General features: G+C 52.9%; 10 protein-coding genes across 10 annotated transcripts; 7 read left to right on the top strand and 3 right to left on the bottom strand.

Moving 5' to 3' along the window:
- Window positions 1–379: 379 nt before the first annotated feature.
- Window positions 380–4,193, bottom strand: Z520_06640 (uncharacterized protein; the record flags this gene model as incomplete). Its single annotated transcript, XM_016777140.1, has 2 exons — window positions 380–4,042; window positions 4,092–4,193. 2 exons carry the CDS (start codon window positions 4,191–4,193, stop codon window positions 380–382), a joined length of 3,765 nt encoding a protein of 1,254 aa, XP_016631985.1.
- A 536-nt stretch (window positions 4,194–4,729) lies between these two features.
- Z520_06639 (uncharacterized protein) lies at window positions 4,730–7,359 on the top strand (the record flags this gene model as incomplete). Its single annotated transcript, XM_016777139.1, has 4 exons — window positions 4,730–5,029; window positions 5,079–5,209; window positions 5,261–7,172; window positions 7,258–7,359. 4 exons carry the CDS (start codon window positions 4,730–4,732, stop codon window positions 7,357–7,359), a joined length of 2,445 nt encoding a protein of 814 aa, XP_016631984.1.
- A 1,595-nt stretch (window positions 7,360–8,954) lies between these two features.
- On the top strand, window positions 8,955–10,118 carry Z520_06638 (uncharacterized protein; the record flags this gene model as incomplete). Its single annotated transcript, XM_016777138.1, has 2 exons — window positions 8,955–9,813; window positions 9,943–10,118. The coding sequence occupies 2 exons, from the start codon at window positions 8,955–8,957 to the stop codon at window positions 10,116–10,118; spliced, it is 1,035 nt and encodes a 344-aa protein (XP_016631983.1).
- A 771-nt stretch (window positions 10,119–10,889) lies between these two features.
- On the bottom strand, window positions 10,890–12,440 carry Z520_06637 (uncharacterized protein; the record flags this gene model as incomplete). Its single annotated transcript, XM_016777137.1, has 2 exons — window positions 10,890–11,731; window positions 11,795–12,440. 2 exons carry the CDS (start codon window positions 12,438–12,440, stop codon window positions 10,890–10,892), a joined length of 1,488 nt encoding a protein of 495 aa, XP_016631982.1.
- Window positions 12,441–13,067: 627 nt separating this feature from the next.
- On the top strand, window positions 13,068–15,084 carry Z520_06636 (uncharacterized protein; the record flags this gene model as incomplete). Its single annotated transcript, XM_016777136.1, has 5 exons — window positions 13,068–13,232; window positions 13,289–13,367; window positions 13,413–13,823; window positions 13,877–13,967; window positions 14,067–15,084. 5 exons carry the CDS (start codon window positions 13,068–13,070, stop codon window positions 15,082–15,084), a joined length of 1,764 nt encoding a protein of 587 aa, XP_016631981.1.
- Window positions 15,085–16,096: 1,012 nt separating this feature from the next.
- Z520_06635 (40S ribosomal protein S26E) lies at window positions 16,097–16,616 on the top strand (the record flags this gene model as incomplete). Its single annotated transcript, XM_016777135.1, has 3 exons — window positions 16,097–16,119; window positions 16,177–16,304; window positions 16,402–16,616. 3 exons carry the CDS (start codon window positions 16,097–16,099, stop codon window positions 16,614–16,616), a joined length of 366 nt encoding a protein of 121 aa, XP_016631980.1.
- A 957-nt stretch (window positions 16,617–17,573) lies between these two features.
- Window positions 17,574–19,130, bottom strand: Z520_06634 (uncharacterized protein; the record flags this gene model as incomplete). Its single annotated transcript, XM_016777134.1, has 3 exons — window positions 17,574–18,699; window positions 18,752–18,953; window positions 19,046–19,130. The coding sequence occupies 3 exons, from the start codon at window positions 19,128–19,130 to the stop codon at window positions 17,574–17,576; spliced, it is 1,413 nt and encodes a 470-aa protein (XP_016631979.1).
- Window positions 19,131–19,945: 815 nt separating this feature from the next.
- Window positions 19,946–22,165, top strand: Z520_06633 (uncharacterized protein; the record flags this gene model as incomplete). Its single annotated transcript, XM_016777133.1, has 3 exons — window positions 19,946–20,128; window positions 20,182–21,571; window positions 21,891–22,165. The coding sequence occupies 3 exons, from the start codon at window positions 19,946–19,948 to the stop codon at window positions 22,163–22,165; spliced, it is 1,848 nt and encodes a 615-aa protein (XP_016631978.1).
- Window positions 22,166–22,757: 592 nt separating this feature from the next.
- Z520_06632 (uncharacterized protein) lies at window positions 22,758–24,558 on the top strand (the record flags this gene model as incomplete). The annotated part of the gene is made up of 3 exons (XM_016777132.1): window positions 22,758–22,880; window positions 22,937–23,331; window positions 23,379–24,558. The coding sequence occupies 3 exons, from the start codon at window positions 22,758–22,760 to the stop codon at window positions 24,556–24,558; spliced, it is 1,698 nt and encodes a 565-aa protein (XP_016631977.1).
- A 516-nt stretch (window positions 24,559–25,074) lies between these two features.
- On the top strand, window positions 25,075–25,923 carry Z520_06631 (uncharacterized protein; the record flags this gene model as incomplete). Its single annotated transcript, XM_016777131.1, has 3 exons — window positions 25,075–25,176; window positions 25,231–25,509; window positions 25,594–25,923. The coding sequence occupies 3 exons, from the start codon at window positions 25,075–25,077 to the stop codon at window positions 25,921–25,923; spliced, it is 711 nt and encodes a 236-aa protein (XP_016631976.1).
- Between the last annotated feature and the right edge of the window lie 166 nt (window positions 25,924–26,089).

Raw genomic sequence — 26,089 nt, 5'->3', positions numbered from 1 at the left:
CTCCGACTCCTCGAAATTTCTCTGTATATATTATGGGATGAAGACGGGATGTGTCTGGGCTACTTCCTTCTCTGCTGTCCTCTTTCTCTCTCTTCTCGTCTTGATGGTGACTTTCTACGTGTTTCTCTAGTTGAGGACCTAGGTTACTATACACACATCTCCACGCGGATGCGAGGCAGTCCCGCTCCTTGATCACCCACTTGACTGCCCGTGGGTTTCTGATCATATGCATCTATCTGTATATTGCGTGTCAGAATACGTAAAGCACGGCTGGGGGACAGTATGGCATAAAGTAGAGGATAGGCCACTTTTATATTATATATACGTGAACCCAATATCGACACGAATCCAATTCTACTGCGGTGGTTTTTTTAAATATCTACATCAAACTCGTCCTGCCGCCGACCTGGCTCCCGCCTTGGCCCGAGGGCATCTCGCCGTTCCTGCCGACCACGAACTCCTGATAGATGGCCGCCAACCGGCGCCTCTCGTCGGGGCTGATGGAGCTGCGCGTCGTCGCGAGCGACTTCTCCATGTGTCGCCACTCGATCACCACCTCGTCCTTGCCGGCTCCGCCGGTGGCCTCCGCGGCGGCATCGTCTGCGTCTCCTCCGTCAGCCGCCATGCCGTCGTAGGAAGTCGAGGAAGATGTGCGCCGTGCGGCAAAGGTGTTCTTCAGGGCCGCCTTTTCGCGCTTGCGCGCGAGTTTCAGCTCGTCAATCTTCGAGGCTATGGCGGCTTTGGACTCCATCGCCGAGGCGCCCGTGCCGAGTGACTTCCTCGCCAGAGCGTCCTCTTCCGGCGAATACAGAAAGTGGAAGAAATCGTGCTTGCCCTGGGTGCTACTGTGGCGTTTGCGGCGTTTCCCGCCTCCGCCGCCGCCACCACCACCACTGCTGTTACTAGTTCCGTTGACCAGCTCGCGACCCTTTTGCTGATCGGACGATACCTTGTCGCCCAGCAAGTCGTGAATCGCCTCTAGATGGGCGTTGTACATGAGCGCTTGGAGGTCTGCGCCACTAAAGCCCTCGGTGCGCTGCGCGACGCTGAGTAACCGATTCTCAACCTCGGGCTTCAAGCGCAGTTTCGTGCTGACCGCCTTCAAGATATCCAGCCGATCATTCATATCTGGCATATCGCACAGCAAGCTCTTATCCAGTCGTCCCGGCCTCAGAAGCGCCGGGTCGATGAGGTCCGGCCGACTCGTGGCCGCCAGCACGTAGACTCCTTCAAGTCCTTCGGCGCCATCCATCTGCGTGAGCATCTGATTCACCACGCGATCAGTCACGCCCGTGGAATCGTGTCCACGCTTAGGCGCAATGCTGTCGAATTCGTCGAAGAACAAGACGCACGGCTTTGCAGCTTGGGCGCGCTCGAATAAATCTCGGACGGACTTTTCGGAAGCACCGATGTACTTGTTTAAGATTTCGGGACCCTTGACGGAGATGAAGTTGAGGTTGCACTCACCCGCTACGGCGGAGGCCAGGAGTGTCTTGCCGCAGCCGGGATATCCGTAGAGCAACAGTCCCGAGCGGAGACGGAGCGGAGAGCGAGCGAAGATGGGGGCATATTTTGTTGGGTAGAGGAGTGTTTCGAGGAGGGTATTGCGGGTGCCGTGTAGACCCCCGATGGAGGAGAATGTGGTGGTGGAGTGAGTCAATGTTACGTTGCGGAGGGAAGAAGGGGTGAAGTTTTTCAGTGCGGCGTCGAAGTCGGCCTTCGTCAGAGTGGGCGGTGCATCTGAGTCGTCATTTTCCGATATTATGCGCGTGAGTGTTTCGTTTCGGGCGCGGGCAAGGAGAAGTACGAGGTCGGCAGGCATGTAGCCATCGGTTTTCCCAGCGATGTCGAGCAGATCGAGGCTAGGCGCGACACGAAAGCCTTCAACCGTTGGTGATGAAGCGGAAGACGTTGGTCTTGAGGACGGGTTTGTTGGATCCATCCAGGAGCTCTCTGACATGCTTTGGGTGTCGCTTTGATTTCGGTGGTGGCCACGGTTGCTAACTTGCGGTCCATCATTCGTGAGAGACGCAAGAATGTCCCGGCGGATTTCCTTCGTGGGAGCCTTGATGGAGATTATATCGCCTACTATATGCCCCCCAATTATGATGCTGTTGAGCGAGTCCTTCGACTGTGCGGTGGCCAGAAGAGTAACACCAGAGTGAATACTGCAATATTGGCGTACAATGGCACAAAGCACTTCGGTAATTTGGCGACTGCGACCGTTGTCGTTGCCAACTTCCAGCTCAGTTTCAGCAGGACAAATCTTGTCCAGGTCATCCAAGACGACAACTGATTGTCCACCTAGTCTCGCACACCAAGAAGCTGACATGAACAACCTCGTGAGAGTCTCCTTCACAGTAGAGACTCTGGTTTCGTCGGTAACCAGCTTCTGGCAATCAAAATAGGTCACGTTGAAGACATAATCCTCCCGCAGCCGTTGTGATATGCAATGAGCAAGCGAAGTCTTGCCTGACCCGACGCCGCCGGTCAACAACACAGATGAGCACAGAGTCAGACTGGACAAGCATTGCTTCATGATCCCATCGAAGCCTATCAGATTGGGAAGCTTGCTAGGTATTCCATGGGCGAAGGTGGGGAATATGGTCGTCAGCTCCACGGGCCGGGCTACTTCTGCCTTGATCTCAAATTCATGGTCCTGCTCTTGCCCTAGCACCCACAGACAAGAATTGTCATGGTCTTCCTCGACCTCAGCCGGGCGACGGAACCGCAGGATTCCGCCATCAAATGATGCGACAGAAGAGGAGTCTCCAGAGGCTGGAAGAACCATCCCATCAGTGATTGGCCCAGACAGCAGTCCGTCCTCCCCAGCGAATGTCAGTCGGATTTTGTCGGCCAGTGCTTGTTTCGCCGCTTTCGAATCTCCGCCAAACTGGAGGCCGTCTTTCTTTTTCGAATTCGCGGGCAGAAAGGGATAGAAGTGGAACCTTTTGACAGAGTAGCGAGGCAAAGGCGGCCCAGTAGCTTGAATCCGGACAATGATCCCAACCATCCCTTCTGCGCCGAGCATTTTGCAAAGCGACGTCGATAGAACGGCGTGATTACTGTCGATTGGCGTTGCCCAAGGAAGGACCTGGGCAACAACTTTAGAAGCAGGTCTTCCAACTTCGCTGTTCTCTTCTTCCTTCAGACGGTTGACTTGGCTACTGTCCAGCTGAGCTCGCATACCGGCCGGCTTGATAATAGTGACGTTTGCCCATGTGGCAGCTCTTAGATTTTCAGACTCGATGGCTTCGCTGCCGAGCCAGATGCACAGCTTATGACTTTGGGATATGCTTTTGTCTTCATCGAAGAAGCTGCCTGCCATTGTTCGATCGATCGCGCGCATAAACAATGCAGGCCTCGCAGGACCCGTCCTGTTTCGGGCATTGCTGACACCGCTTTTGCCGCTTCGCCTGCTTGCCGTGCTCCTTGCGTCTCGCCTATCGCTCCTACTAGATTTGGGCCGAGTCTTGGGCGCAACAATGACTTCGGCGTCGGGAGCTATTTTAGCGAACGGGATGGTATTTGGAACAGGCGGTACCAAGGAAGTGACGACAATGTTCGCTGTTGACGTCGGTGATAAGTGTAGAGTTAAGGGGTGGGTGTGCTCTGCCTGAACAGTAGTCTTGCTGCTGTATGCAGGATTTGGAAGTGCACGGATCTGAGACAAAAGGTTTAATTCCAGGAAAGTGGCATGTAGTTCAATAACTTCCCAGTCTGCAGGTGTCAGTGGCTCAATATTGATGCTGTGAGCGACAGGGGGGTCAAGATGGACCAATATGCCAATCTTCTGGCCCTCTGAGAGCCCAAGCAGTTTCGCAAATGTCGCATCAATCTCGACGGTTTGGACATCCTGTTCCCTGCTTCCAGGTCGGGCTCGGTCATTATTCAGAAGTGACGCCGGTCTTGTCCGGCTAGGCATCCCAGTCCAACCAACATAGGCAGAGCGCTGAAAGCCAGTACTATTACCACTGGAGACAGCGCCAGAGGACAAAGTCTGTGACCGGTATTGTAGTTCGACGACAACATTTTGAGCTGGCTTGAATAAGGTGAGCAGAGGAAGAAAGCTTCACAGAAGGATAGCTTACGATATTGGTGTTGCTAATCAGCGCAATCAATCCCGGAGGTAGATTGACCAGACAATTCTGGAGGGATACAAGCGCTACCTCAGCGCGTACAGGAGGAGGCATTTTCTCGAATTGCCTTGAAGGCTAAGCAAAGGGTGTAAGCTCCAGGCGGTAGGGATGCGTTCCGCAAGTCAGTAGAGACAGACGCTTAAGAGCATGCACGACGAGTTTCGGCTTCGGGGGAGAGAGCAAGATATACAATAAGAAGTCTATTTGCTTAGAGAAACGTATTATATTGATAGTGATATCCAATATGGCCGAAGTTGGTTGTTGAGAGATGTCCTTCCGAAGGCCATTGCCACTAATCGAGCCTCGGCAAAGGGGAGGGAATCGTCTGACTGAGATATTCTTGATTCTGTGGGCGAATACAACGCGAGTGTCCGGGCGATAAGTGTCAGACGGTAGCAATTATTCTCATTGGTCCGTGGGGCAATCGGAGGCCAAATCGGCCAACACGACCTTATGCTCCGCAGTAGCACTTAACGCGCGACGCGACGCGCTCTGCATTGCGGCTTTGCCCAACCCCCCCTTGTAGATGTTCAATTGCTCGACTCGCTCCAGCACTGCCTCTTTCAAAGACTTTTGCATAGCTCGCAACCATGGCGCTCCTGCAGCATAAGGCGCTCGCTGACTACGAGAAGCAACTAGACACCTTCCAGGCCTTCCTCGAGAAGTTCGAAACCTCGAAGACGTCCTCAGATTCAGCTGCCGAAGCTATCAGCGACCTGCACCTCGATGGCGATCACACTAGCGACGAGTATGACTTTATGGACGATCTCGCAGACGAAGACCACAGCAGAGCTAGGCGGGGACCCAAAAGAAAATACATGGAAATGCTTCAAGAGGTCGCAGACCGAGAGCGACAAAACATCTTAATAGAGCTGGATGATCTGAAAGAGGTGCGCGTCAGGTTGAGTCAGTGATATCATGCAACTGACAGTCGCACAGTTTGAAGAGACTTTAGGAGACGAGATGAACTTGAGACTCGTTGAATCAGTCACAAACAATACCAAGCATTACGTCGATTTGTTTTCTGAGGCGGTGGACAAGATAATGCCAAAACCAAGCAAAGAAATATCGTATGGATGGTTGCAACGCTTCTACTAGGCTGGGCTCTAATACGTGGACAGATTCAAGGATGACGTCCTCGACATCATCATGGCGCAGCGAGCGAAACGAAACGAAACTGTGGCTTCAGTCGCTGAAGCAGATGCAGAAGCTGCTATCCCGGTGTCGACATTTCCGCCAGAATTGACCAGAAGATACACGCTGAACTTCAAACCTGTAACGCCCACAGGTGCTGATGTCAGCAAGAAGACACTTGCGGTGCGACAAGTACGAGGAGAACATCTAGGCCACTTGATCACCGTGCGCGGCATCACCACAAGAGTATCGGACGTCAAGCCCAGCATACGAATTCAAGCTTACACCTGTGATCGCTGCGGTTCGGAAATCTTTCAACCAGTATCTGCCAAGCAATTCACACCTTTGCAGATGTGCCCATCGGAAGAATGCAAGCAGAACGACTCCAAGGGTCAACTCTTTCCGTCAACACGCGCCTCAAAATTCTTACCATTTCAGGAAGTCAAAATTCAGGAGATGGCAGACCAAGTTCCTGTTGGTCACATTCCAAGGACACTAACGATCCACTGCAACGGCAGTCTAGCACGACAGCTAAATCCTGGCGATGTTGTCGACATTGATGGCATTTTCCTGCCCACTCCGTACACTGGATTTAGAGCTATCCGGGCTGGTCTGCTGACGGATACGTATCTGGAAGCACAACATATCACACAACACAAAAAGGCTTACCAAGACTTGAAAACGGATCCGCGTATAATCCGCAAGATTGAGTCCTTCAAGGCTTCTGGACACATGTACGAATACCTGGCTCGTTCCATAGCGCCCGAGATCTACGGTCACCTTGATGTCAAGAAGGCCCTCCTTCTTCTGCTCATTGGCGGCGTGACCAAGGAGATGGGTGATGGAATGCGCATCCGTGGAGATATTAATGTCTGCTTGATGGGGGATCCTGGTGTGGCCAAGTCGCAACTACTCAAATATATCACCAAGGTCGCACCTCGAGGTGTATACACGACTGGCCGTGGATCCAGTGGTGTCGGCTTAACGGCTGCGGTGATGCGCGATCCTGTCACGGACGAGATGGTTCTTGAAGGCGGCGCACTCGTTCTCGCAGACAACGGTATCTGCTGTATCGATGAATTCGACAAGATGGACGATGGAGACAGGACGGCCATCCACGAGGTCATGGAGCAGCAGACTATCTCAATCAGCAAAGCCGGCATCACTACCACTCTAAATGCACGAACTTCGATTCTTGCAGCAGCCAATCCACTCTATGGCCGGTATAACCCTCGGATATCCCCAGTGGACAACATCAACCTCCCCGCTGCCCTCCTTTCTCGATTCGACATTCTTTTCTTGATTCTGGATACGCCCTCGCGGGAAGCCGACGAAGAACTTGCCCAGCATGTCTGCCACGTTCACATGCACAATCGGCATCCGGAACGCGAAGGAGAGGGCGTGGTCTTCTCGCCTCACGAAGTCAGACAGTATATCGCTCAGGCGCGCACATTTAGACCCAATGTGCCAAAGTCCGTGAGTGACTATATGGTCGGTGCGTATGTTCGGATGCGCCAGCAACAAAAGCGGGACGAGGGATCGAAGAAGCAGTTCACACACACGTCGCCACGTACTTTGCTCGGCGTCTTGCGCTTGTCGCAAGCTCTGGCGCGACTGAGATTTAGCAACGAAGTGGTCAATGAAGACGTTGATGAAGCACTGCGTTTGATTGAGGTATCCAAGGCCAGTTTATACCACGATCAGCGCGCTCACGGCGATCAGACCGTGAGCTCCAAGATATACGACCTGATTCGCGGCATCAGAGAATCGGGAGCCGCGAGTGTCGGTCGTGGAGCGAGGGGAGAGCTGAGCTTGGGGAGAGTCAGGGAGCTGGTCACTGCCAAAGGCTTTACGAGTGATCAATTCGTCCGGACGCTCGAGGAGTACGAATTGTTGGATGTAAGTGAATTCTTGCCCCTCCTGTGTTCATGCCTTGTTTGCTTTGTTCTCGCATGTGAGCGTTGTACTAACTTATGGATTCTAGGTCTGGCAAATTGCTAATAATGGAACCCGGCTGGTCTGGATCGAAGCCGGGGATAGTGACGAAGACAACGATGAGGATATGGGTGACGCTGACGATGATTGAGTGAGAGGCCGGGGTGTGTGGTTGGGATAGGGTAGGGCAAAGATTGGCCTTCGTCCCTTCGCTTTTCGGCCAGCCCAGTCTGGTCAGCTCTCCATCTACGCGTATTGCCAGGAAAGTTGTCAGGCATTTGTGTCCGACTCGAGTTACAACAGATTGGAGTTGGCCACTGCTGATTTTCTGTGATATTGGATGGTATTGCATTGCACGAAGAACCAGATCATGCTGCGGGACCTCGGAGAGGTCGGAGAGGGTACATTGTGGCGTGATATTGATTTTGAGTCCTCGGTTTCAGGATACTTGTGGGCGGATCTGGCGTCGCACATCCAGGGTTGAGCAACTCAGCGTTGAGATTTCAATGAAGAAAACAGCAGCAGCAGCAGCAGCAGCAGCAGCAGCAATCAAACATCGACGTTTCTTCTTCACTGGATCCCTGCTCTACAGACAACTGACCACCTCGCACTGGAGACAAGGCTGACAGTGTTTTCTCGGAGGTATATGTCCGGCTTTCTTCCTCTTTCTTTAGTCTTTCACTTATGCACGGCGCTTGAGTAGCTGAGCTGTACTGTGCTCCAAGACAGGGAAGCCGAAAAAAGAAGTCTTCCTGCATTCAGTGAGGGGCTGTTGTTCACATATTCAATGGCGGTGTACAGTAAGTACTCGATAGGTAAGTTGGACCCTCCGCTGTGACCCCCTTTGTCAGGAGAGCCTCGTCAGCCTTGCTATTTATACCCAAGCATCACCACCCTCATCGCTGTACCGAGTATTCCCCTTCCTATCATCGACCTGTTCATGCAAGGTAATGTCTTGGGAGTCCGCACATGGCGCCTTCTTTGGAGGTGTGTGTATCCCCGTCTTCCCCCCCACTCAAAAGGAACAAGAGACCTCGGCCATCAGTCTCCAGCCGTGGCTAAAACAGGGGTTTCCTGTCATCCTTCTCGTACCTATAGAGAAGCCCCTCCCCGGATCCGCGCAAAGTTCGACCTTGCGCAGTACTCTTTCAGTATAGCTTCATCAAAGCCAGCCCCGCGTCTGAGGTAGGGTCCCAGCTTTCTTGCCCAAGTTTCCTTTGTTCCTCCCTCCCTCTCCCCGGAACGTACCACGACCACAGTTATCCCCCAGCTCCCCTCCTCTGCGGAGGCATGGTCTCGGCGAATATGCATCTCCTCTCTAACCATTGGACGTGAAGGCTCCAGAAACGATGCCCGAGAGAGATCCTTGTCACACTACGCAGCGTATTTGTCCTGGGTCTGCAGGATTTACCCGAGGCTTTTGGAGGGGCTCCATTCCATTAGGCACCTCCAACGCGGGTTTTTGGAGCGATAGCCCACCCACCCCTCGTTTTCTGGGGATTTGCTCGACGACACTGACATGGACAGTCGCGTGGGAGGAAGCTGGGTCTGAGGTAAGTGAAAGAATCCTCAGCACAACAAGCTTCCCGATCGCTGGAAGCTCCTCCCCGGGCAGCATTATTAGGTATAAAGATTTGCAGAGTCCCCGGATCAAGCAGTCCTTCCGTCTGACTCTCTTTGCTTCGTCCTTACTCTTCCAACTGCTTCCCCATTGAACCGTCCTATTGTTTCTCTTCTTCTCAGAAAATGGCAGATTATTCTAACCTCCCAGACTTCGATTCGCTCCCCAAGGTCGAGGGCATGCCCCAGGGTTGTGCCTGGGGTGTCTTCGACAAGGATGGCAAGAAGGATCACCTTGGCTGCGTCAACCTTTTGACCCCGAAAGTCGTGCAAGAGGCCCTCAAGGAAGCTCGCGACGGCGTCTCCATATCCCTCAACTGGCCCATTGGCGCCATCAACAAGCCGGGCTTCGCAAGAAAGGGCTTGGAACACAAGGTCTTCTCCTTCAAGGAAGGGCCTTTTGACCTGCACGGTTTCGACGACGAAGTCGAATTCAACACGCAGTGCTCCTCGCAATGGGACGGTTTGATCCACTACTGCCATCAGCCCAGTGGCTGCGGCTACAATGGCGCCAAACCGACCAAGGACCAGCTGATTCAGGCCTTTGGCAACGCTGACCTTGACAAGACCATCCCCACGTTAAACCATTGGCACGACCGTGGCGGGCTTGTAGGACGGGGCGTCCTCCTCGACTATCGCGCCTACGCTGAAGCCAAGGGAATCAAGTATGACTGCTTTGACGCGCACGCCATCACGGTGCAGGATCTCGAAGCCGTGGCGGCTCACCAGGGCACAAAGTTTAAACACGGCGACATCCTGATCGTCCGCTCCGGGTTTACGGAGGACCTTGGGGCAGCCCCAGCCGAAGAGCAGGAACGCATGCTAGGCACCCACAAGGCAGTGGGCGTCAAAGGGTGCAAAGAGACGGCCAAGTGGGTATGGAACCACCATTTCGCTGCGGTCGCGGGAGACGCGATTGCGTTTGAAGTGCTCCCTCCCTCGATCGAGGAGGATGGTGACCGGCCAGGCACGATTGCAGAACTTGGTAAGTTGTTTTTGAAGCCCTCTCTCCCCCGTGGCCGAGGCGGAGGAGTATATACATGGCATTCTCTTCAAACTCTGCCTTTGCGCTTTCCCAGGAGCTCTGCGCATTCTAACCTCTCTGCTTGTCCAGTTCTCCATCAATACTTCCTCTCCCTCTTCGGCCTCAACATCGGCGAACTCTGGGACCTCAAGGCCCTCGGCGCACACTGCAAGAAGATCGGCCGGTACGAGTTCCTCTTGACGAGCGTGCCTTTGAACGTGCCCGGCGCAGTCGGAAGCCCGCCGAATGCTCTTGCGATCTTCTAGGCCGCAGTGAGTGGCCCGCTGAAAAAGGAGGATGAAGAGGAAGGACATGAGGGAAAGAAGCGGGACACACAACGGAGGGCAAAGGGGGAGGGAAGAGTGCAGGAAAGAGAAAGGAACTGGACGGCTGAATCGCCCAGAGGTGGGGGCCGGAAAGACAAGGAAGCAAGGCTGATATCCCCTGGCTTGAGGATGAGGACGAGGACGAGGAGAGGAGAAGGAGTTCTACGGCATCTACTAGGTAGGGCGGAGTTCGTCAGATGCCGGCCGTCTGCCTGTGTGCCTAGGTATGTATCTACCTACAGGGCGCAGCTACCGTACGTTGTGTATTGAGACTGCTGCCAATGCGGTTCCCAGAGTCCACCTGCTGCCGTCTCGATATTTTGAGCTCCTTTGTTGATGATCACGACTGAACCTTTTGAGTCCTTTGGATATCTCGTCCCTATAGGCATGTGTAGGTGTTGCGTGCTTTAATAGTACCTGTATCGTACACAGTTCTCCTTGATATCACACAGGACGCAGCTCAGTCTACGTGCTATCCTGGTCTGAACCAGCCATCCATGCCGAATCTTTCCACTTCCAGCAATAACGGTAGCCAAGGGAGGTCGTGTTTGATGCCTCTTCCAGCCGTTCTCTGATGCACAAAAAGCACCAGCACTTGGTTGATCTCCCCAGACCTCCAATCTCGTCTGATCCCCCTTCCCCACTGTGGTCGGTGATCTATACCTCGAATACCACCCGTCTGCCACCTAAGCAGTCTCCAGGTGCTTGCTTTCAAGCAATCACACGTCTACTCAACCTCGCCAACTCACCCACGACTCCGCCGCCGCTCAGACCCCTCATCTCACTCACCAGGCCATCCGTGATGCGTTTGTGCAACAGCCCACTCTTTGCAAAATATTCCAAATATCCCCTCGACTCTAGTCTATTCAACCCTTTCAGTTCCAACAGGTTCAAATCTCCGCGAGTGGCTGGTGCAGAGAGAGCGAGCACGCGTGGGTCGGGTTTACTGTAGGGCTTCGGCAGGGGGAAATCTGGGTGTGCCGGAGAGATGGAGTGGACTTGGACAGCGCGCATCTGCGAGAGAACAAGGTCGAAGGTAGGGTAGGCGGGAGTGTTCGAGCCCGAGGTGCTGTAGAGGACCATGCCGCCGTTGATGAAGGGCGATGTATTCGATGTTCTGGCCGTGAATAGGAAATTGATGAATTGCTTCACCAGCATGAATTGATGCGAGTGAAGAATTTTATGCTCGCTGTCGCGGTATGCTGTGGGGCCCATCCAATGGTCTACGCCATCGGCGGCAACCAAGACCGGTGGACGTTGGTGCTGTCCTGGTTCGGTAAGTTCTTTGTACAAGGCTTGCCATGCTTGCCACGAGAGGTGGTGGTCGCCTGCGCCTTTTTGAGCGAGATCCAGTAAAGTAGAGTTGTTCTTCAGAGAGAGTGGTTTGGGATGAGCGTGGTTCAGTCGCAGGGACTTCAGGACGGATTCGTTCGAGGCGGCAATGCGGGTGAGCAGGAGTTGGGTCAGGTGTGGTTGGATGTACATGTGTTCAGACTCGTCTTCGGCGTGTCGAAGAGGGGCGTATGAAGACGTGTTGTTGACGAAATCTTGTGCTATAGGAATGAAAAGTCAGCGATTCCGCCTCTGCGCACAGAAAAAGACGGAGATGCTCCTACCTTCTGGGACATTGAGGACGATCCAATGATCCATGTACGCCATGCCCATGGCCTGCAGCATGAGAATACTTTTCCCGCTGGCCTTCTCGCCAATGACTAAATGTTTGACAACCTTCTTCTTATCTCCCTCCTGCTTGACACTTTCCATGTCTTTCGCGATTCGAAGTGTCTCCTCTCGTATCAAAGTCGCCGGCCTGCGGAATAGACCCCAGTTTTGCGTCGTCTTAAAGGCTCCTGAATCTCTCAATTGATCCAACAGTCCACCATCAAGCGCCATCATGTGTCCCACAGACTTCTCGTCAACCATATTTTCCTTGCTCCAGGTCTCCACGTCCGATACGGGCAAGGCGTTGGTGTTTGAGAGGATGATGCGACGGCGTTGGGCTCGACGTTCGCCGACAGGAGGTAGCTTGGGACGCTCGCGGCTTTTCTTCTTCAGGCGCGCGGATTGGGATTGACGAGCTCTAGTAACTGTGGGCTTGGCTTGGGGGACTTTCTTCTTAAGCAAAGGGGATTTATATTGTGCTGCAGAGCTGTGGAAAGAGGTTGTTTGTGTCCAGGTCGATGCGGTGACAGCAAGACCTCTGGGGGCGCTCGAGGAGAGTTTTAGCCGCAAAAGGCATTCTGTACATATTGACAGGGACATGGTGGGCGGTCACGGTCTCTGCCGTGAGAGCAGCGCGGTAATAGCTGCTAAAGAAATCACCACGTTAAGGTCGACATACTCTGTCCATGGCCAAAATCAATGGCTGCAGGGAAAGATGCGCAGTTAATTCGCCTTTCCTAACACAGATTAGCTCAGCCTCGGGAGACCGGAGTACTAGTATCTCAGCCTCGCTGCACACAGCTTGATCTGGCGACCTGGTTCCAACCAACCTCACCTGGGATCCGAGAACACCTCAATTTAATGATTCATGCGGGTGCAAGATTGAATTTCGCATCGCGACACAATCTCCAGCCCATTTATTGCAAGAAACTCTTGCATCTTTGATACGCTTTGCCATGATTGATTCTTCGGATCTCCAGCCGGTGGCTTGCACAGAATGTCAGCGCCGCAAGCAAAAGGTAAAATGCCTCTTGTAGAACCCCAGCTGCGCCAGGTAATGATTGGTGACAGTGCAATCGTGAGTGGCCTTGCAATCATTGCCGCTCCCGAAAAGTGCCCGACCTTTGTAATTTCACACGAAAGACGACCTTGTCAAATCCTGCTTCAGCCCAACAGCTACCGAGGTACTTGACATTTGAAGATATGGAAGCTTCTTCCAACTCACTCATGAGTAGTCAAGCACCGGGGCTCAAGAGGCGCATCGGAGAAGATGCCGTGAAGACCTTCGAAGATGGCCAAGATGATCTCGAATTGGAAGAAGATCCTGCTTTGACTGCCCTGGGTTACATGCCAGGAATTGCACATTTCAACCTCAGTATGCCAAATTCAAAGGTATGCTCGTCGGGTTTCTGTGAAGGCGTTCCACTCACCTTCCCGAGCGCACCGAGAATCCAACCCATCATGGAGATGATCTAGCGGAGGAGGTTGCGTCTGCTCTCAGTGTTCTCCCTCCCAGACATCTGACAGGTACAATCCTCCCTAGGGTCTTTATCGTTTGCTGCTGACACCTAGGAGATACTCTGATACAAAACTTTTTCCGACATGTCAACTTCTTCTACTATAGCATCTACCCGCCTCAGTTCCTAGAGCAATACGCAGAGTGGTGGTCTCGGCGATCCGCAGGACGGGCAGTTAATCCCCTATTGACTTGTTTAGTTCTGAGGATTTGTTCATGCTCGATGCAGTACCTGGAGACTTCTTTGCGACGAGAGATCGAGTCGGAATTGGCGATACAGAGTCAAGCACTTGCTGAACGATATAATAAAGAAGCCGAACGTTTGAGTCGATGCTTCAGTCCCGGCAAAGGCGGCTTGACGCAGATACAACAATTGTTTCTCACTGCAACCTGGTACAAGTCAGAGGCCAAGTTTGTCGAAGCATGGCATTCCCTTGGAGCAGCTATTCGGGAAGCACAAGAAATCGGTAGGCAGCTGTCTCCGATCGACTTAGTGACAGCTCCAGCTGAATTCACACAGGTTTACACAGAGACAGCCTCGCAAAAGGCGTGTCTAGCTTTGAGCTGGAAATGAGGAGGCGAACATGGTGCCTCCTCTACATGTGGGATTGGTAAGCATACCTGCCAATAGGTACCGGGTTGCCGACTAAGCCTTTATTGAGGCAAATGTCCTTGTGGTTGTCACGCCCATTCCTGATCGATCACAAAAGCTCTGCCATTGCTACGCCGCATGCTCGCCTCGAAGAACCTGATGACACACTTGGACCACCCTCTCCATTCGTACAAACCAAACTACTGTATGAAATCTGCTTGACAATGTCTTCCAAAGAAGACCGAGATCCACAGGACTCGAAGAACATGCTCGCCGCTCTGGAAGAAGTGGACTGTTGGCAGAAGGCATTTCCCAAACCTTTCAGCATCACAGAACCAGACACGTCATGGGATAGGGATTATCCACATCTACAGCTCCAGCGCGAACATCTTCACACAATGTGCTATCGCTCTAAGTTGAGTATTCTGAAGTCGATTCTAACGGGTCAAGAGCCGCGGAATTTGTTGCCGGAGATGACAAGTTGCCTACGAGTGGCGGCGGTTGACACCTGCTTAAAGACGATGGAGACTGGCACTCGACTCTTCGACCTGACGTTCCCAGCAGCAGCTAAAGCCCATATTGTCACGTGTACAATTTTCGACACCGCTGCTGTTATGTGCGCCGCGATCATCCATGACAGACACGAGGCCCTTCCGCGGCGTCCGGAGATGCTCGACTCAATCTACTCGGCGCTTAATATGCTGAAGCAACTCCGCGGCTTAACTAAGACTGGAGCAGTTTGCTACGGCATCCTGTCTCGTTTGACATACTCCTTGCCCATGCCAATTGATGGAGGCAGACCGCCATCTAAAAGCTCTCGCAGCGAAGTGGGACCGAAAGCACCGTCGCTCACAAGAGGAGCGAGCTCTAGCTCTCAAGCGGAAAGTGACCGTTCGCTGCCGGCCTCGGACTTGGAACCAGCCGAGAAACAACCCACGGCGCAAAGTATTGTGGCCGAACCCAACAACGATCCAGCCGATGCCATTTTTGACGAATTTATTTCCTTTCCGACGAACAGTGACTTCGAAAATCCTAACTTTGGCGGGCTCGAGGAAGTATGGGACTTGCAGACGTTGAATCTGGTTGCCTCAGGGCCAGCAGACGCACCGGCTCTCTTCCAACCTCTTTTCGACTGATCTGTACATTGTCCTTACCGACCTACCAGAGATTGTTCTTGAGGTCCGTTGCATCGATTCTGAGTTGTTTTGAGGAGGTAAGGGATCATGTTTCAACGAAAATCCCAGGGTGTAGAGATTGGCTGATTCCGGACTACTATCGCCCCCTAATCCGGTGCAAGTTGCAACCTCCTGACTCTCTGACCCTTGTCTATCTGGCTTACGGAGGGATTTCAATTATCATCAAAAAGGCCCCGGTTCAGCTTTTGTCGCCGGGTGAGTCTTCTTTGTTCGAACGTGCTGCGGGTTTTCTATGGCGTGGTTTCCTGGAGGTCAAAGGCTTGGTGGTAAGAATCTGCTAGTGAACCTATTTCTGGCCAGGTAATATTAATTTCTCAGTCAAATATTTACTCGCTTTGCTCAGTTCTTCAACTTGAACTGGAGCATAGGGCTCCGAGACTGCTTCGAAGGCAAGCAAGATGATGCTGCCCTAGTTTAACAATTTGTTCTTACGTCGGCCCGTGCTAGGGAACTAGTAGTCCGAGACCGGGACGAAGCCAGAACACTTGAAAGGAGAGATAGGTTGAATGACTCCGGCTCGCTTGGATAGTCTGATCATGGGAACATGGCTTTGGCGACACAGTGTTGGCAGTGGTTCAGTCTCACAACACATTTCGAATGTGGCTTTGGGGCCCCAAAGACCCAATGTAGCTGATAGTGTATCCGAACCACGGGCAACTAGATGGTGAATGAGAATGGCAGCCAATTTGAAGTGCTTGGTATGTTGTTGAGGATCGCAATGAGGCTGGCCGTTCGCCCTAGTCCCAAAGAGCTCAACTCGCTCACCAGCCACACCGCCACACCTAACCTTTTTCGGACTAGCCGCGGGTGTCATACTTGGCGCCCACCCACCGCACCTTCGAAAATGCACTTTGTGGGATTATTCGCAGTTGCTAAACGCCCAGCTTCTCTGCAACTTTCACAACAATTTCACCCAACCTTCTAGAGCCCGTCGCCCTCACCGATACTCAAAATGGTCAAGAAACGAGCTTCCAAGTAGGCCATTTCTCCTCGTGTTGCAATTCAAATTGAATCTTCTGACAACATCACCAGCGGTCGGAACAAGAAGGGCAGAGGCAGAGTCAAGCCCGTCCGGTGTTCCAACTGCTCTCGCTGTGTCCCCAAAGATAAAGCCATCAAGAGATTCACGATCCGCAACATGGTCGAGTCGGCAGCAATCCGTACGTATTACATTCGAGGGGAACCACGCGCTGGGGGGAAAAAAGGGAAATTGGAGAAAAGTGTGAACTGACAAAGATGGGGATTCCGAATGAGCAGGTGATATCTCCGATGCGTCCGTCTTCGCCGATTACGCCGTCCCCAAGATGTACTTGAAGCTGCAGTACTGCGTGTCGTGCGCCATCCACGGCAAGATCGTGCGCGTCCGGTCGCGCGAGGGCCGCCGAAACCGCGCCCCGCCCCCGCGAGTCCGATACAACAAGGACGGCAAGAAGGTCAACCCCCAGCAGGCCGCTAAGACCGCGCAGGCGTAAGGGGTTCTTCTCTTCCTTTGCATATTTGGATGCGCGCGTGTGTGTGGATGATTAAGGGGGTGATGGGGAAGAACGGGCACAACTCAGGTTGTCGCGTGGTTTTCCTCCATGGAGTGGTGTGGGAGGATGGAAAAAGATGTCGTCTTGAGGGAAACTACCAAGACGAGACGAGAAGAGATTCGAGAGGTGGTGCTCTTGCGAGACAAAGTCTAGCCGCGGAGATTGCATGGGCTGCGTTTTCGTGGCTCCTCTCCTATGGCGATTGCAATGGCATGGCAAAGTGGCTACGGCAGTGTCAATGGGGAAATATGTCCACTCTGGTAAACGGAGCTCTCGGAGCTGCTACGAAATGGCGGAATGACAAACCCAAAGAACAGAACAGACCTAGGGAAAAAGAAAAAGCTTTAAATGATCTCTGGTCACAAATCCAGGAGACAATGTGAAAAAAAAGGCATTTTGTGCAACAAAATACCCTTGGCTGGCCATGATGCTGAACTTGAACCGAATACTAAATGCTAGCAATGAGGCTGACCACGCCGACCCTCTCATGCACCTGCTCCCCATCCCAGTGCCAATATCCAGCCAAAGTGACCACTCGCTTCGAGACCACGATTGCCTGGTCATTCCTTTACCACAAATGTTGCGTTAAGTCATTGAAGGCGCACTGTCCCATAGACAGATTATTGGCGAAAATGTCTTCTCGTCGGCTTGCGGCGTCGGGGCCAGGGTTTCCTTCCGAAGTCGTTCCTCTTCGGACAATGCTGCTAATGAGCGCTCCAATGCCTGGGAAAACGCTTGCGAGCGCGCCTGCCGAATCTGTGAGGCGCGTGGTGCGGTCGGACGTCTCGCGAAGGCTCTCTCCCAGTCGGCGATCGAGGTTGGTTTGTAGCCGCCAAAGTTCGGATTGGCTTGTATCGCCAACGGTTGTACAGGCCTCCCAGTGAGTTCATGGAGTCGCTATCTCCTTTTTGACGCCGGGAGAAGCGTGTCATCTGGCAACCCTCCTCTTTTCGTCCCCGGCAAACTGCCTGTCCCAATATCGTTCGTTTCTGTGCTCACCCTCCGGTGCGGATACACCTCGTTCAGGCCTTCGAAGCAATTGTTGCTGACCCAGATCTTGCCTTTGTTCGGCCCGTCGTCGGTGTTTCTAAAGTATTCGTGGTGGAGAGCTTGCTCGGCCGTCAATCGTAGATCCGGGTCGTATTCGAACAATTCCGATAAGAGTTGAAAGCCTCGTTGACCGGGAGACTTTTCCGGAGGGTAGCTGGCGTGTCGGATGCAGTTGTTATACCACGCCTCTAGACCACTCCCGTTGTTGCCACCAGATCCACGGTTCAGAGATGTAGGAGGGGTCGGATATAGACCTCCAGGCATACCACCACGGGAAACAATCAGTGACTGCAACTGTGGATATTCTGGCATGTCCACCAGGCCCTTCCAATTTTCGCGTCGAGGCATACCCAAGATTTCCACAATCTTACCCATCTGATTTCTCTGAAACGGTACGGTCTTCTTACTATCCATCTTCGTTTCTTCTCCCTTGAAGATCGGTCTGAGGCTAAGCAGTTCGGCAAAGATGCAGCCGACAGCCCATAGATCGATAGATGGCGTGTAATGACGTGCACCCAGGAGGAGGTCGGGGCTACGGTACCATATGGTAACCACGACCTTGTCACCAGAGTACAGCGACGACAGAGGTTTATGGAATAGTCGGGCAAGTCCCAGGTCTCCAATGCGCACGTGTCCGGAGCTGGTGACCATGATATTGGCCGGCTTCAGATCGCGGTGGATCACCCAATTCTGGTGGAGATAGTACAAGCCGTTGAGAAGTTGAAACAGAATCGACTTGATCATGGTCGCAGGGATCGGCCGCCTGGTCGGCTGGGTGTGGTGGTGGATGATTTGAAGTAGGTCATGCTCGCAGTATTCGAAGACCATGAAGACACACTTGTCCTCTAGGATGATCTCGGCCAGGTGAACCAAGTTTGGATGAGACAATTCGGTGCACAATGACATTTCCCGGATGGCCGATTGAGACAAGCCGGTATACTGTACATTGTCACCTTCTTTCTCGGGTTTAAATCTGTTGATAAAGGTCAGATGACATCTCGATTACAAAGATCTTGTGACATTACTTTTTGATGGCATATAGTTCCTTGGGCGGAGACGTTCCTACAGGACTGGCGGGATCACCTTTGGGGTTCTTCTCCACAGCCTTGTAAACTCGACCATATGTTCCACTGCTAATGAAGCCGATAATGTTGTACTTGTGGCCGATTTTTACCTTTGCCGTATAATTGTTGCCAGATTGTTTCTTGTCGAGACTCCGGACGGAATCTAGCCGTTCATGTCAGCTTGCTTCCGTGTCTGGTGCTCAGCCACGGGCGGACAGGAGCCCGGAAGGACAGAACCACGAAAGTCGGGTATACCTTCTAAGGCCAACTGAGTAGTCTTGCGAAGCTGTTGGGCGATGCTCAGACTTGTGCCTGGGCGGGACATGCCAGGTATCGACATGCTGTTCAATTCCCCCACAAGATCTTAGGTCTTCTGTGCTTTGAACAAAAGTCCAATCTACCACGGGCGCAACGTCATCACCGACATCACCGAGCAGCATTCATCTTTCAAAACGATATCTTCAGCAAGGCTGCTTCCCACAAGGCTGGACAGGCAGCGTCCGCCCGATTCCGCTGATGGTGTGGCCAAAGCCGAGGGGCAAACGAATTTTCCGGTAGATCAGAACACGGGTCGCCCTGCTAGGAGCAGGACCCTTGATGGAAATCTGAAAGAAAACGATGAATAGTCAGATGCACATTAAGACTGGAAAGCATAAAAGTCCCATGGAGGCGAAATGATCGACATCAAGGGCGATGGAAGCGAGGTTTGGGAACGAAAGCCTCGCCATGGGGCGTTGGGCGGTACGAGGCACGTCGACTTCATGTACGACTTGGCATTCTGTCGTTGACCAATGATACGCGGCGAGGCCACGGCACGGCTGCACTTTCCCCCGTTCGAGGGCCTGCAACTAGCGCGACTCCCATTTTACTAGTAAATTGCACCAATAGCGTCCAATCCCTCGTCCTCGCTCGTCCTCTCCTTCTATGCTTCCCATCGGAGGCCGCCGCTTCCTTCTCAATCAACCATGGAGAATGCAAACAATCCGTCTGCCTGCGGGCAGAGTTTCTGCATCATTACGCAACGATCTACAGCATTGGCTCCAGTATCGCGTTCAAGTTTGGTGTTATTGTCTTTAGGACCATATTATAAGGGTGAGTGGTCTTCCTGGGAGCATTCTGGGCTTGGTTCACCATCACCAACTGTCCTCTCCCAACATGGATCGAGGTGTGCTGACTAGGACCAGTAGTGGCTACAGGGCCCTCAAGCAGACCGAAACCTCTCCACCTCTGCCCCCCAAGGGCCTGATGGACCCTCCAAAGGCGAAAGGTTTCACCCTTTTGCTCCTCTTCAGCGTCTACATTGTGACGCTTGGTCCTCTGCTCTTCGGATACCACTTGGTAAGTGTTGGAACACCAAGACTGATCAAGGGATCCGGACTGACAGTTACTAGGGAGAGCTCAATGCCCCTCAAAAGGTCATCACTTGCCAGAACGACCAGCTCCCCGGATATGTCGCTCTCGGGCTTCCTCGGTGCATTCCAATGAATTCTTTCCAATGGGGAATGGTCCAGTCCATGTTTACTGTCGGAGGGTTCTTCGGGGCCATCGTGAGCGGCGCCGTGGCTACAAGATTCGGCCGGCTGTTTGCTTTGAGATGGGCGACTTTTTTCCTGGCCGGCGGACCTATTGCTGAAGCCCTCGCGGGTAGAATATGGCTGATGGCCATGGGCAGGGCTCTCTCTGGCCTGGGAGCCGGTGCTGCCACTGTCGTATCACCAATGTATGTTTCCGAGGTGGCGCCGCCAAACCGTCGTGGCTTCTTCGGAGCTTTCACCCAAGTGCAGATCAACTTTGGCATCGTTGTGGCACAGCTGCTCGGCTTTTTCCTGTCCAAGTCCAATCAGTGGCGCTGGGTGCTGGCCACCGGCGGCTTCATTGCCGGGCTCATGCACGTTGGCCTTATGCTCACGCCGGAAACCCCCAAGTGGCTTGCGGCAAACAATCGGCCGCGGATGGCACGGGGTATTCTACAGCGCCTCAGAGGGAAAGCCACCGATATTCAGGATGAGATTGAGGACTGGGAGATGTCGGGGGAAGCGGAAGAGGAAAGCCTCCTTGGACCCCCAACGGGCCCGCGCCCATGCAAAGAACCAAGCCGATCCATCATCGACGTAATCAAAATGCCACAGTATCGACGACCATTGCTTGCGGTGACGGGTACCATGATGGCTCAACAGCTCTGCGGTATCAACAGCGTTGTCATGTACAGTGTCGCCATTCTGGGCAGCGTCATGCCCAAGCACGCTGGCCTGGTTACCGTCATCGTCTCGGCAGTAAATGTGCTCGTCACATTGATGGCGGCACCTTTACCAGACATATTTGGCCGAAAACCCTGTCTCCTTATTTCAATTATAGGGATGGGGTCGGCGTCGGGGATGCTGTACGCCGGACTAGCAACGCATATTCAACCCCTCATGATCGTGGCCATTGGGCTATTCGTGGCCAGTTTTGGGATCGGGCTTGGACCCGTCCCTTTCATCCTAGCGAGTGAACTGGTCGGACCTGAAGCCGTTGGAGCTGTCTCCAGCTGGGCTCTTGCAGCCAACTGGTTGTCGACATTCTTGGTGGCGATGTTCTTCCCAGTCTTGAACAAGGCGCTTCAAAGCAACGTGTGGTGGATTTTCGTGGGCGTTGCTGTGTTTTGGGCGATATTCGTCGCCGTGTTTGTGCCCGAAAGCAAAGGCAAGCCCAATCCGGATGAAGTGTGGCGAAGGAAGAAGCGCTATGACTGCTCTGCTGTTGCTGATCAAGCCTCAGCACGACGTGGTTGTTCAGATCTTGGTTGATGTGCGCACATGCTGTATACAATGCTAACCTAGAAGTTCTCGCTGCTTTGGAGGAGTATGAAGGAACCTAGAAGCAAGATGGAATGCAGATGGTCGCTGTGGGTGTCTGGCAGCGAGCCGCGAGACACGAGATACCTCTCTTTGGCGCCATGCCCTGGTGGTATCTGGCTGCTCCCTTGTATTATTAGCTCATCATTAGGTACCCAGCGAGCAGGTACCCCGTACTCGTATACCTCGTACGGTCTTTTACGCTTCATTGTCTTGGCAGGCCACAAAGCGGGTTTTCGATTTAGAGTTGACTTGACCTCGTCCAGCTGTCGATCGAGCTGTCAACACGTCGCTGCTCCGAAGTGTCACGAGTGCCTACAGTGTCTACGCTCCTGTACCACCCACCATCGCCCATGGCCCATCGAGTCAAGCAACGCTCCACGACCTTCCCGTGAGTGGAGAATGGGCCGACCGGCATTGCCTTGACATTGCCGAAGACGGCGTCACCAGCAAGCTCCTGCCCCCGCATTTCCAGCATCCTGGTGAAGCCTCTCCACAGAGTTCTACTCGGACCAAACAAAACATTGCAATAGCTAGTTAGCTGCATGACTAGTTGAGGAAGAGAGCAAGGGATTCGACCTCGCAGCCAACCTCCCTTTCAGGCTTGGGGGCGGTCCGGGGAGAGACATATTTCGCACTCCGCTTTGATCTAGCTTTGACATACTGACGTCGAAGTGCCAACTTATTCTGTTGTGCGTGTTCTGGACGACCTCTCTAGCAAATGGGCGACATTGGAGAGAGGCCAGTGGATCGAGTCGTGTCGTCGGCCCATTTCTCCAGATATGCTACCGAGGCAGATCAAACTCAGCCGTCCTTGCAATGAATCATCCACATCTGCGGTTGAAGTCTCCCACCCTCGTATCCCGATTGTGGAGTTGACGGGCGTGTTCAGGATGGAGCTATTTCCTGTCCTGGCAGCTCGAAACGCACTTGACCTTTGTGCGTGCGATCAGTTGAAGGATTTCTGAACAGCCGGGTCAACCGTCTCCTCAGTTGCCTGCTTTGACCAGTGCTTCTCCAATGCAGTGGCGGTGAAGGGATATTTCATGTAATGGCTGTTCCCCCATTCGAGAATTCCATGCTGGGGATTCTGTCCGTTGCTCTGAGGTAGGCTTCTCCTCAAACTTCGCAGAATGCTGTCGTTCACCACTACTTCAATTGCAGCGATTACGCTTCTGTGCCCTCTTGTTCGCACACAGGCTACCCTTCCCCAGGTTGATCTCGGATACGAAATCCACCGGGCGATCGGCTTCAACGTATGTCTTTAGGTGGTATAAAGCAGAGCCTCGCTCATACTGACATTCCCCCAAAGCAAACCGGACAAACGTACAACTTCTCAAACATACGTTATGCCCAACCTCCAATAGGGGACCTCCGTTTTGCCGCTCCTGTTCCGCCTACAGGCAGAAATAATGTCGTGCAGAACGGCAGTGTCGACAGAATCTGTCCACAAGCTCTCCCTGCATGGTATCCAATTTCCGCCGAGTTCGTCCAAGATCTTATAGCAGGGAACGCATCATCTTTCAACCTCACTCAAGCCGAAGAGCAACTTCAAATTGCCCTACAAAACGCCAAACCAGCCCCGCCAGATCCAAGAACCACCGAAGATTGCTTGTTCTTGGATGTGATCGTTCCCAAAAAGGTCTTTGACGGTTCGAAGAGTCGCATCAGGAGACGTCAAAATTCAGGTGCGGCGGTGGTAGTCTGGTGAGTTCAAACAATGCTGCTGAAACCTTTCACTCATCAAGAATAAGGATCTATGGCGGCGGGTATACCCTAGGTTCCAAAGAAGGATCCGGTAACCCTAGTGGTCTTATCAAAGCCAGTCAGGCCAATGGAGGGGAGGGCATCATCTTTGTGGCTATGAACTACCGCCTGGGAGCGATGGGTTGGCTTGCTGGGCCTACCTTGCAGGCTGCTGGAGGGGTTTCCAATGCCGGCCTTTACGATCAGCGTTTGGCTCTGGAATGGGTCCAGAAGTACATCCATCTGTTCGGTGGCGACCCAAATCGGGTCACCGTCATGGGTGAGTCGGCGGGAGGAGGTTCAGTGGTCCACCAGATCACCGCCTATGGGGGCCAGAAGGGTGTTCCCTTCCAGCAAGCTATTCCGCAGTCACCTGGCTATCTCCCTATGCCGTCGTATTTTGTCCAGGAAAACATCACCCAGACGTTTCTGTCGCTGCTCAATGTCAGCACAATCCAGGAAGCCAGACAAGTGTCCTCCGCTGCTATCATCAAAGCCAATGCACTTCAAGTGGGAGCGTCCAACTATGGAGGTTTCACGTACGGACCAGCCGTTGACGGGGTATTTGTGCCGGCGCTACCTGGTACGCTTCTTAATGCAGGGCAATTCGCAAAGAACGTGAGCGTCATGGTGTCTCATATGCTCAGCGAAGGACCAGCTTTCACGCCACCAAATGTACGAACAGATGATCAGCTGGAAGATTTGATAGTCACGCTCAATCCCGAGACACCTGCTCCGGCGGTGAACACCATTGTGAAAACACTTTATCCGGCCATCTACAACGGAAGCCAGCCTTACACATCTCCCATCGAGCGAACAATCCTGTTCGTCACCGAGTCATCCTTCACCTGCAACGCCTATTACCTCAATAAAGCTTACGGCAACAAAACTTATGCCTATCAATTCGCTGTTCCGCCAGGCTTCCATGGATATGACGTGCAATACACGTTTTACAATGGTCAGCCCACCAACCTGACACAGGATATGGTCGCGCCTGTCGCCAAAACACTTCAAGCCTACCTCACTAACTTCATCATGACGGGTAATCCCAACGGACAGGGACTGCCACCATTCCCAATGCAGGGCACCAATGCCAGCATGAACTCGATTTCCACGACGGTCACACGTGTCAAAGATGATACTTCGAATCAGAGGTGTGCATGGTGGGAGAAATCATTGTTTACTTGAAAAGGGGACAGGCAGTTGATGTGATAGTATGGTGGAAGCTGGTAAGGCATGACATGTTGCATTTCTGTTGCTCATCCGGAGTTTCAGCCTCGTCAAAAGCGCTGATAAGAACTGGACGCCAACAACATGAGGTCGGAAACACTTTGCTGAAGTAGAAGGTTGACTACCTCCTGCTCCTTCAACAGCTCGATAGCATTGAGCCTGGAGGGCTCTTCATGGCCATTTCTTCGTCTATCTGCCTCCTCATTCACTTCCTCATTCGCCCATCCGCCGGTTGAGGCAGTTGGGCGGTATCACTGCCAGCACCGTTTGACGCCCGGCCCAGTCTCACCAGGGACAACATGTGAATTTGCAATCCATCACTCTTCGACCAAGTGAAGGCGGAAGTGATGATCATGTGATGATTACTGTGACCGTAACGACTATATCAAGGACTGTTTAGCAACCGATTTAAATGTCCTTTCCTCCATCAGATTGTTATTCTGTCTACAATTATGGATATCGTTCATTCTCATCATGGCGTTTAAACTGTCGATCCTGCTCTGCTCTCTATCCTTGATCGTCTCTCCCTTTGTGAACGCGATCTACGACAGCTGGACCGAGCTTCCCTACTGCGCCGTAAGTTCGCCCCGAGAAGCAGTGGCTCGTTCACTCAGGCTGACATCCCGACAGCAATATTGCTTCACTACGGCGGTCAACAATTCTCTCGCAGCCTGCGCGGATGTCCCCATTGACTGCTTCTGTCGAAGTACTGATCCCGCCACGAATTTCAACCTCTGCCTCCAAGCCAATGTGCCCTGCAACACCAATCCTTTCAACAACGATGTCGAGGTCTTCAAAAACACCGTCTTCTGCAACGCTTCCGTGAACAGTGGCTTCTATTACATGGCGGGCCCCGGTGCAGCGACGGTCACCTTGGGAATAGCTCCTGGAGGCAATCTTTCGGCCACAGTCGCGGGTACTCCTCAGACTCGGGCATGTTACTTGACCACACCACAAGCCTCACTCATGATCTGAAGAACTAACATTCTGCAGATATTCTCAAGCTTCGCGTCGTCCATTTCCCCTGACATGTCAGTCAACCCAACCAATACCTCAACCAAATGCACAGATTTCGATTCTGTTACTACACCTGCTGTTCTAGGCTTGATGACCAGCACCTCAACAGTTATTGTGGAGCTGTCCAGCACTGCCTCATCCAGCAGCGACCTGAACGGTACTTGGACTGCAACCTCAATTCCCACCGTTATCGCTGCTCAAGCTTCTAACATCGCCGCTCGTGCTCATGCTGACATCTGGGAGTTCGCGAGGTTGGGGACAAGCTGCTTCGTGACATGGATTCTTGTTGGCAAGATACTCTATTGACACGAGAACGGCTTTCACTTCCGGGCGTGGCATACAAGGTCACGGCCCTCTTTTGGAGAATTGAATGCTCTGAATATTGGGTACCAAAGGGAGGTGAAGGTTGTCCTTCAAGCCCCCTAGGCAAGAGGAGCAGCAATGCTGTTACTTGAAGGCTGGCACTTGTGTC

The sequence above is a fragment of the Fonsecaea multimorphosa genome, assembly GCF_000836435.1.
Source record: "Fonsecaea multimorphosa CBS 102226 unplaced genomic scaffold supercont1.12, whole genome shotgun sequence".
Lineage (NCBI taxonomy): Eukaryota > Fungi > Ascomycota > Eurotiomycetes > Chaetothyriales > Herpotrichiellaceae > Fonsecaea > Fonsecaea multimorphosa.
The sequence above is the reverse complement of the archived record's forward strand: the minus strand, read 5'-3'. Positions and strand labels throughout refer to the sequence as shown.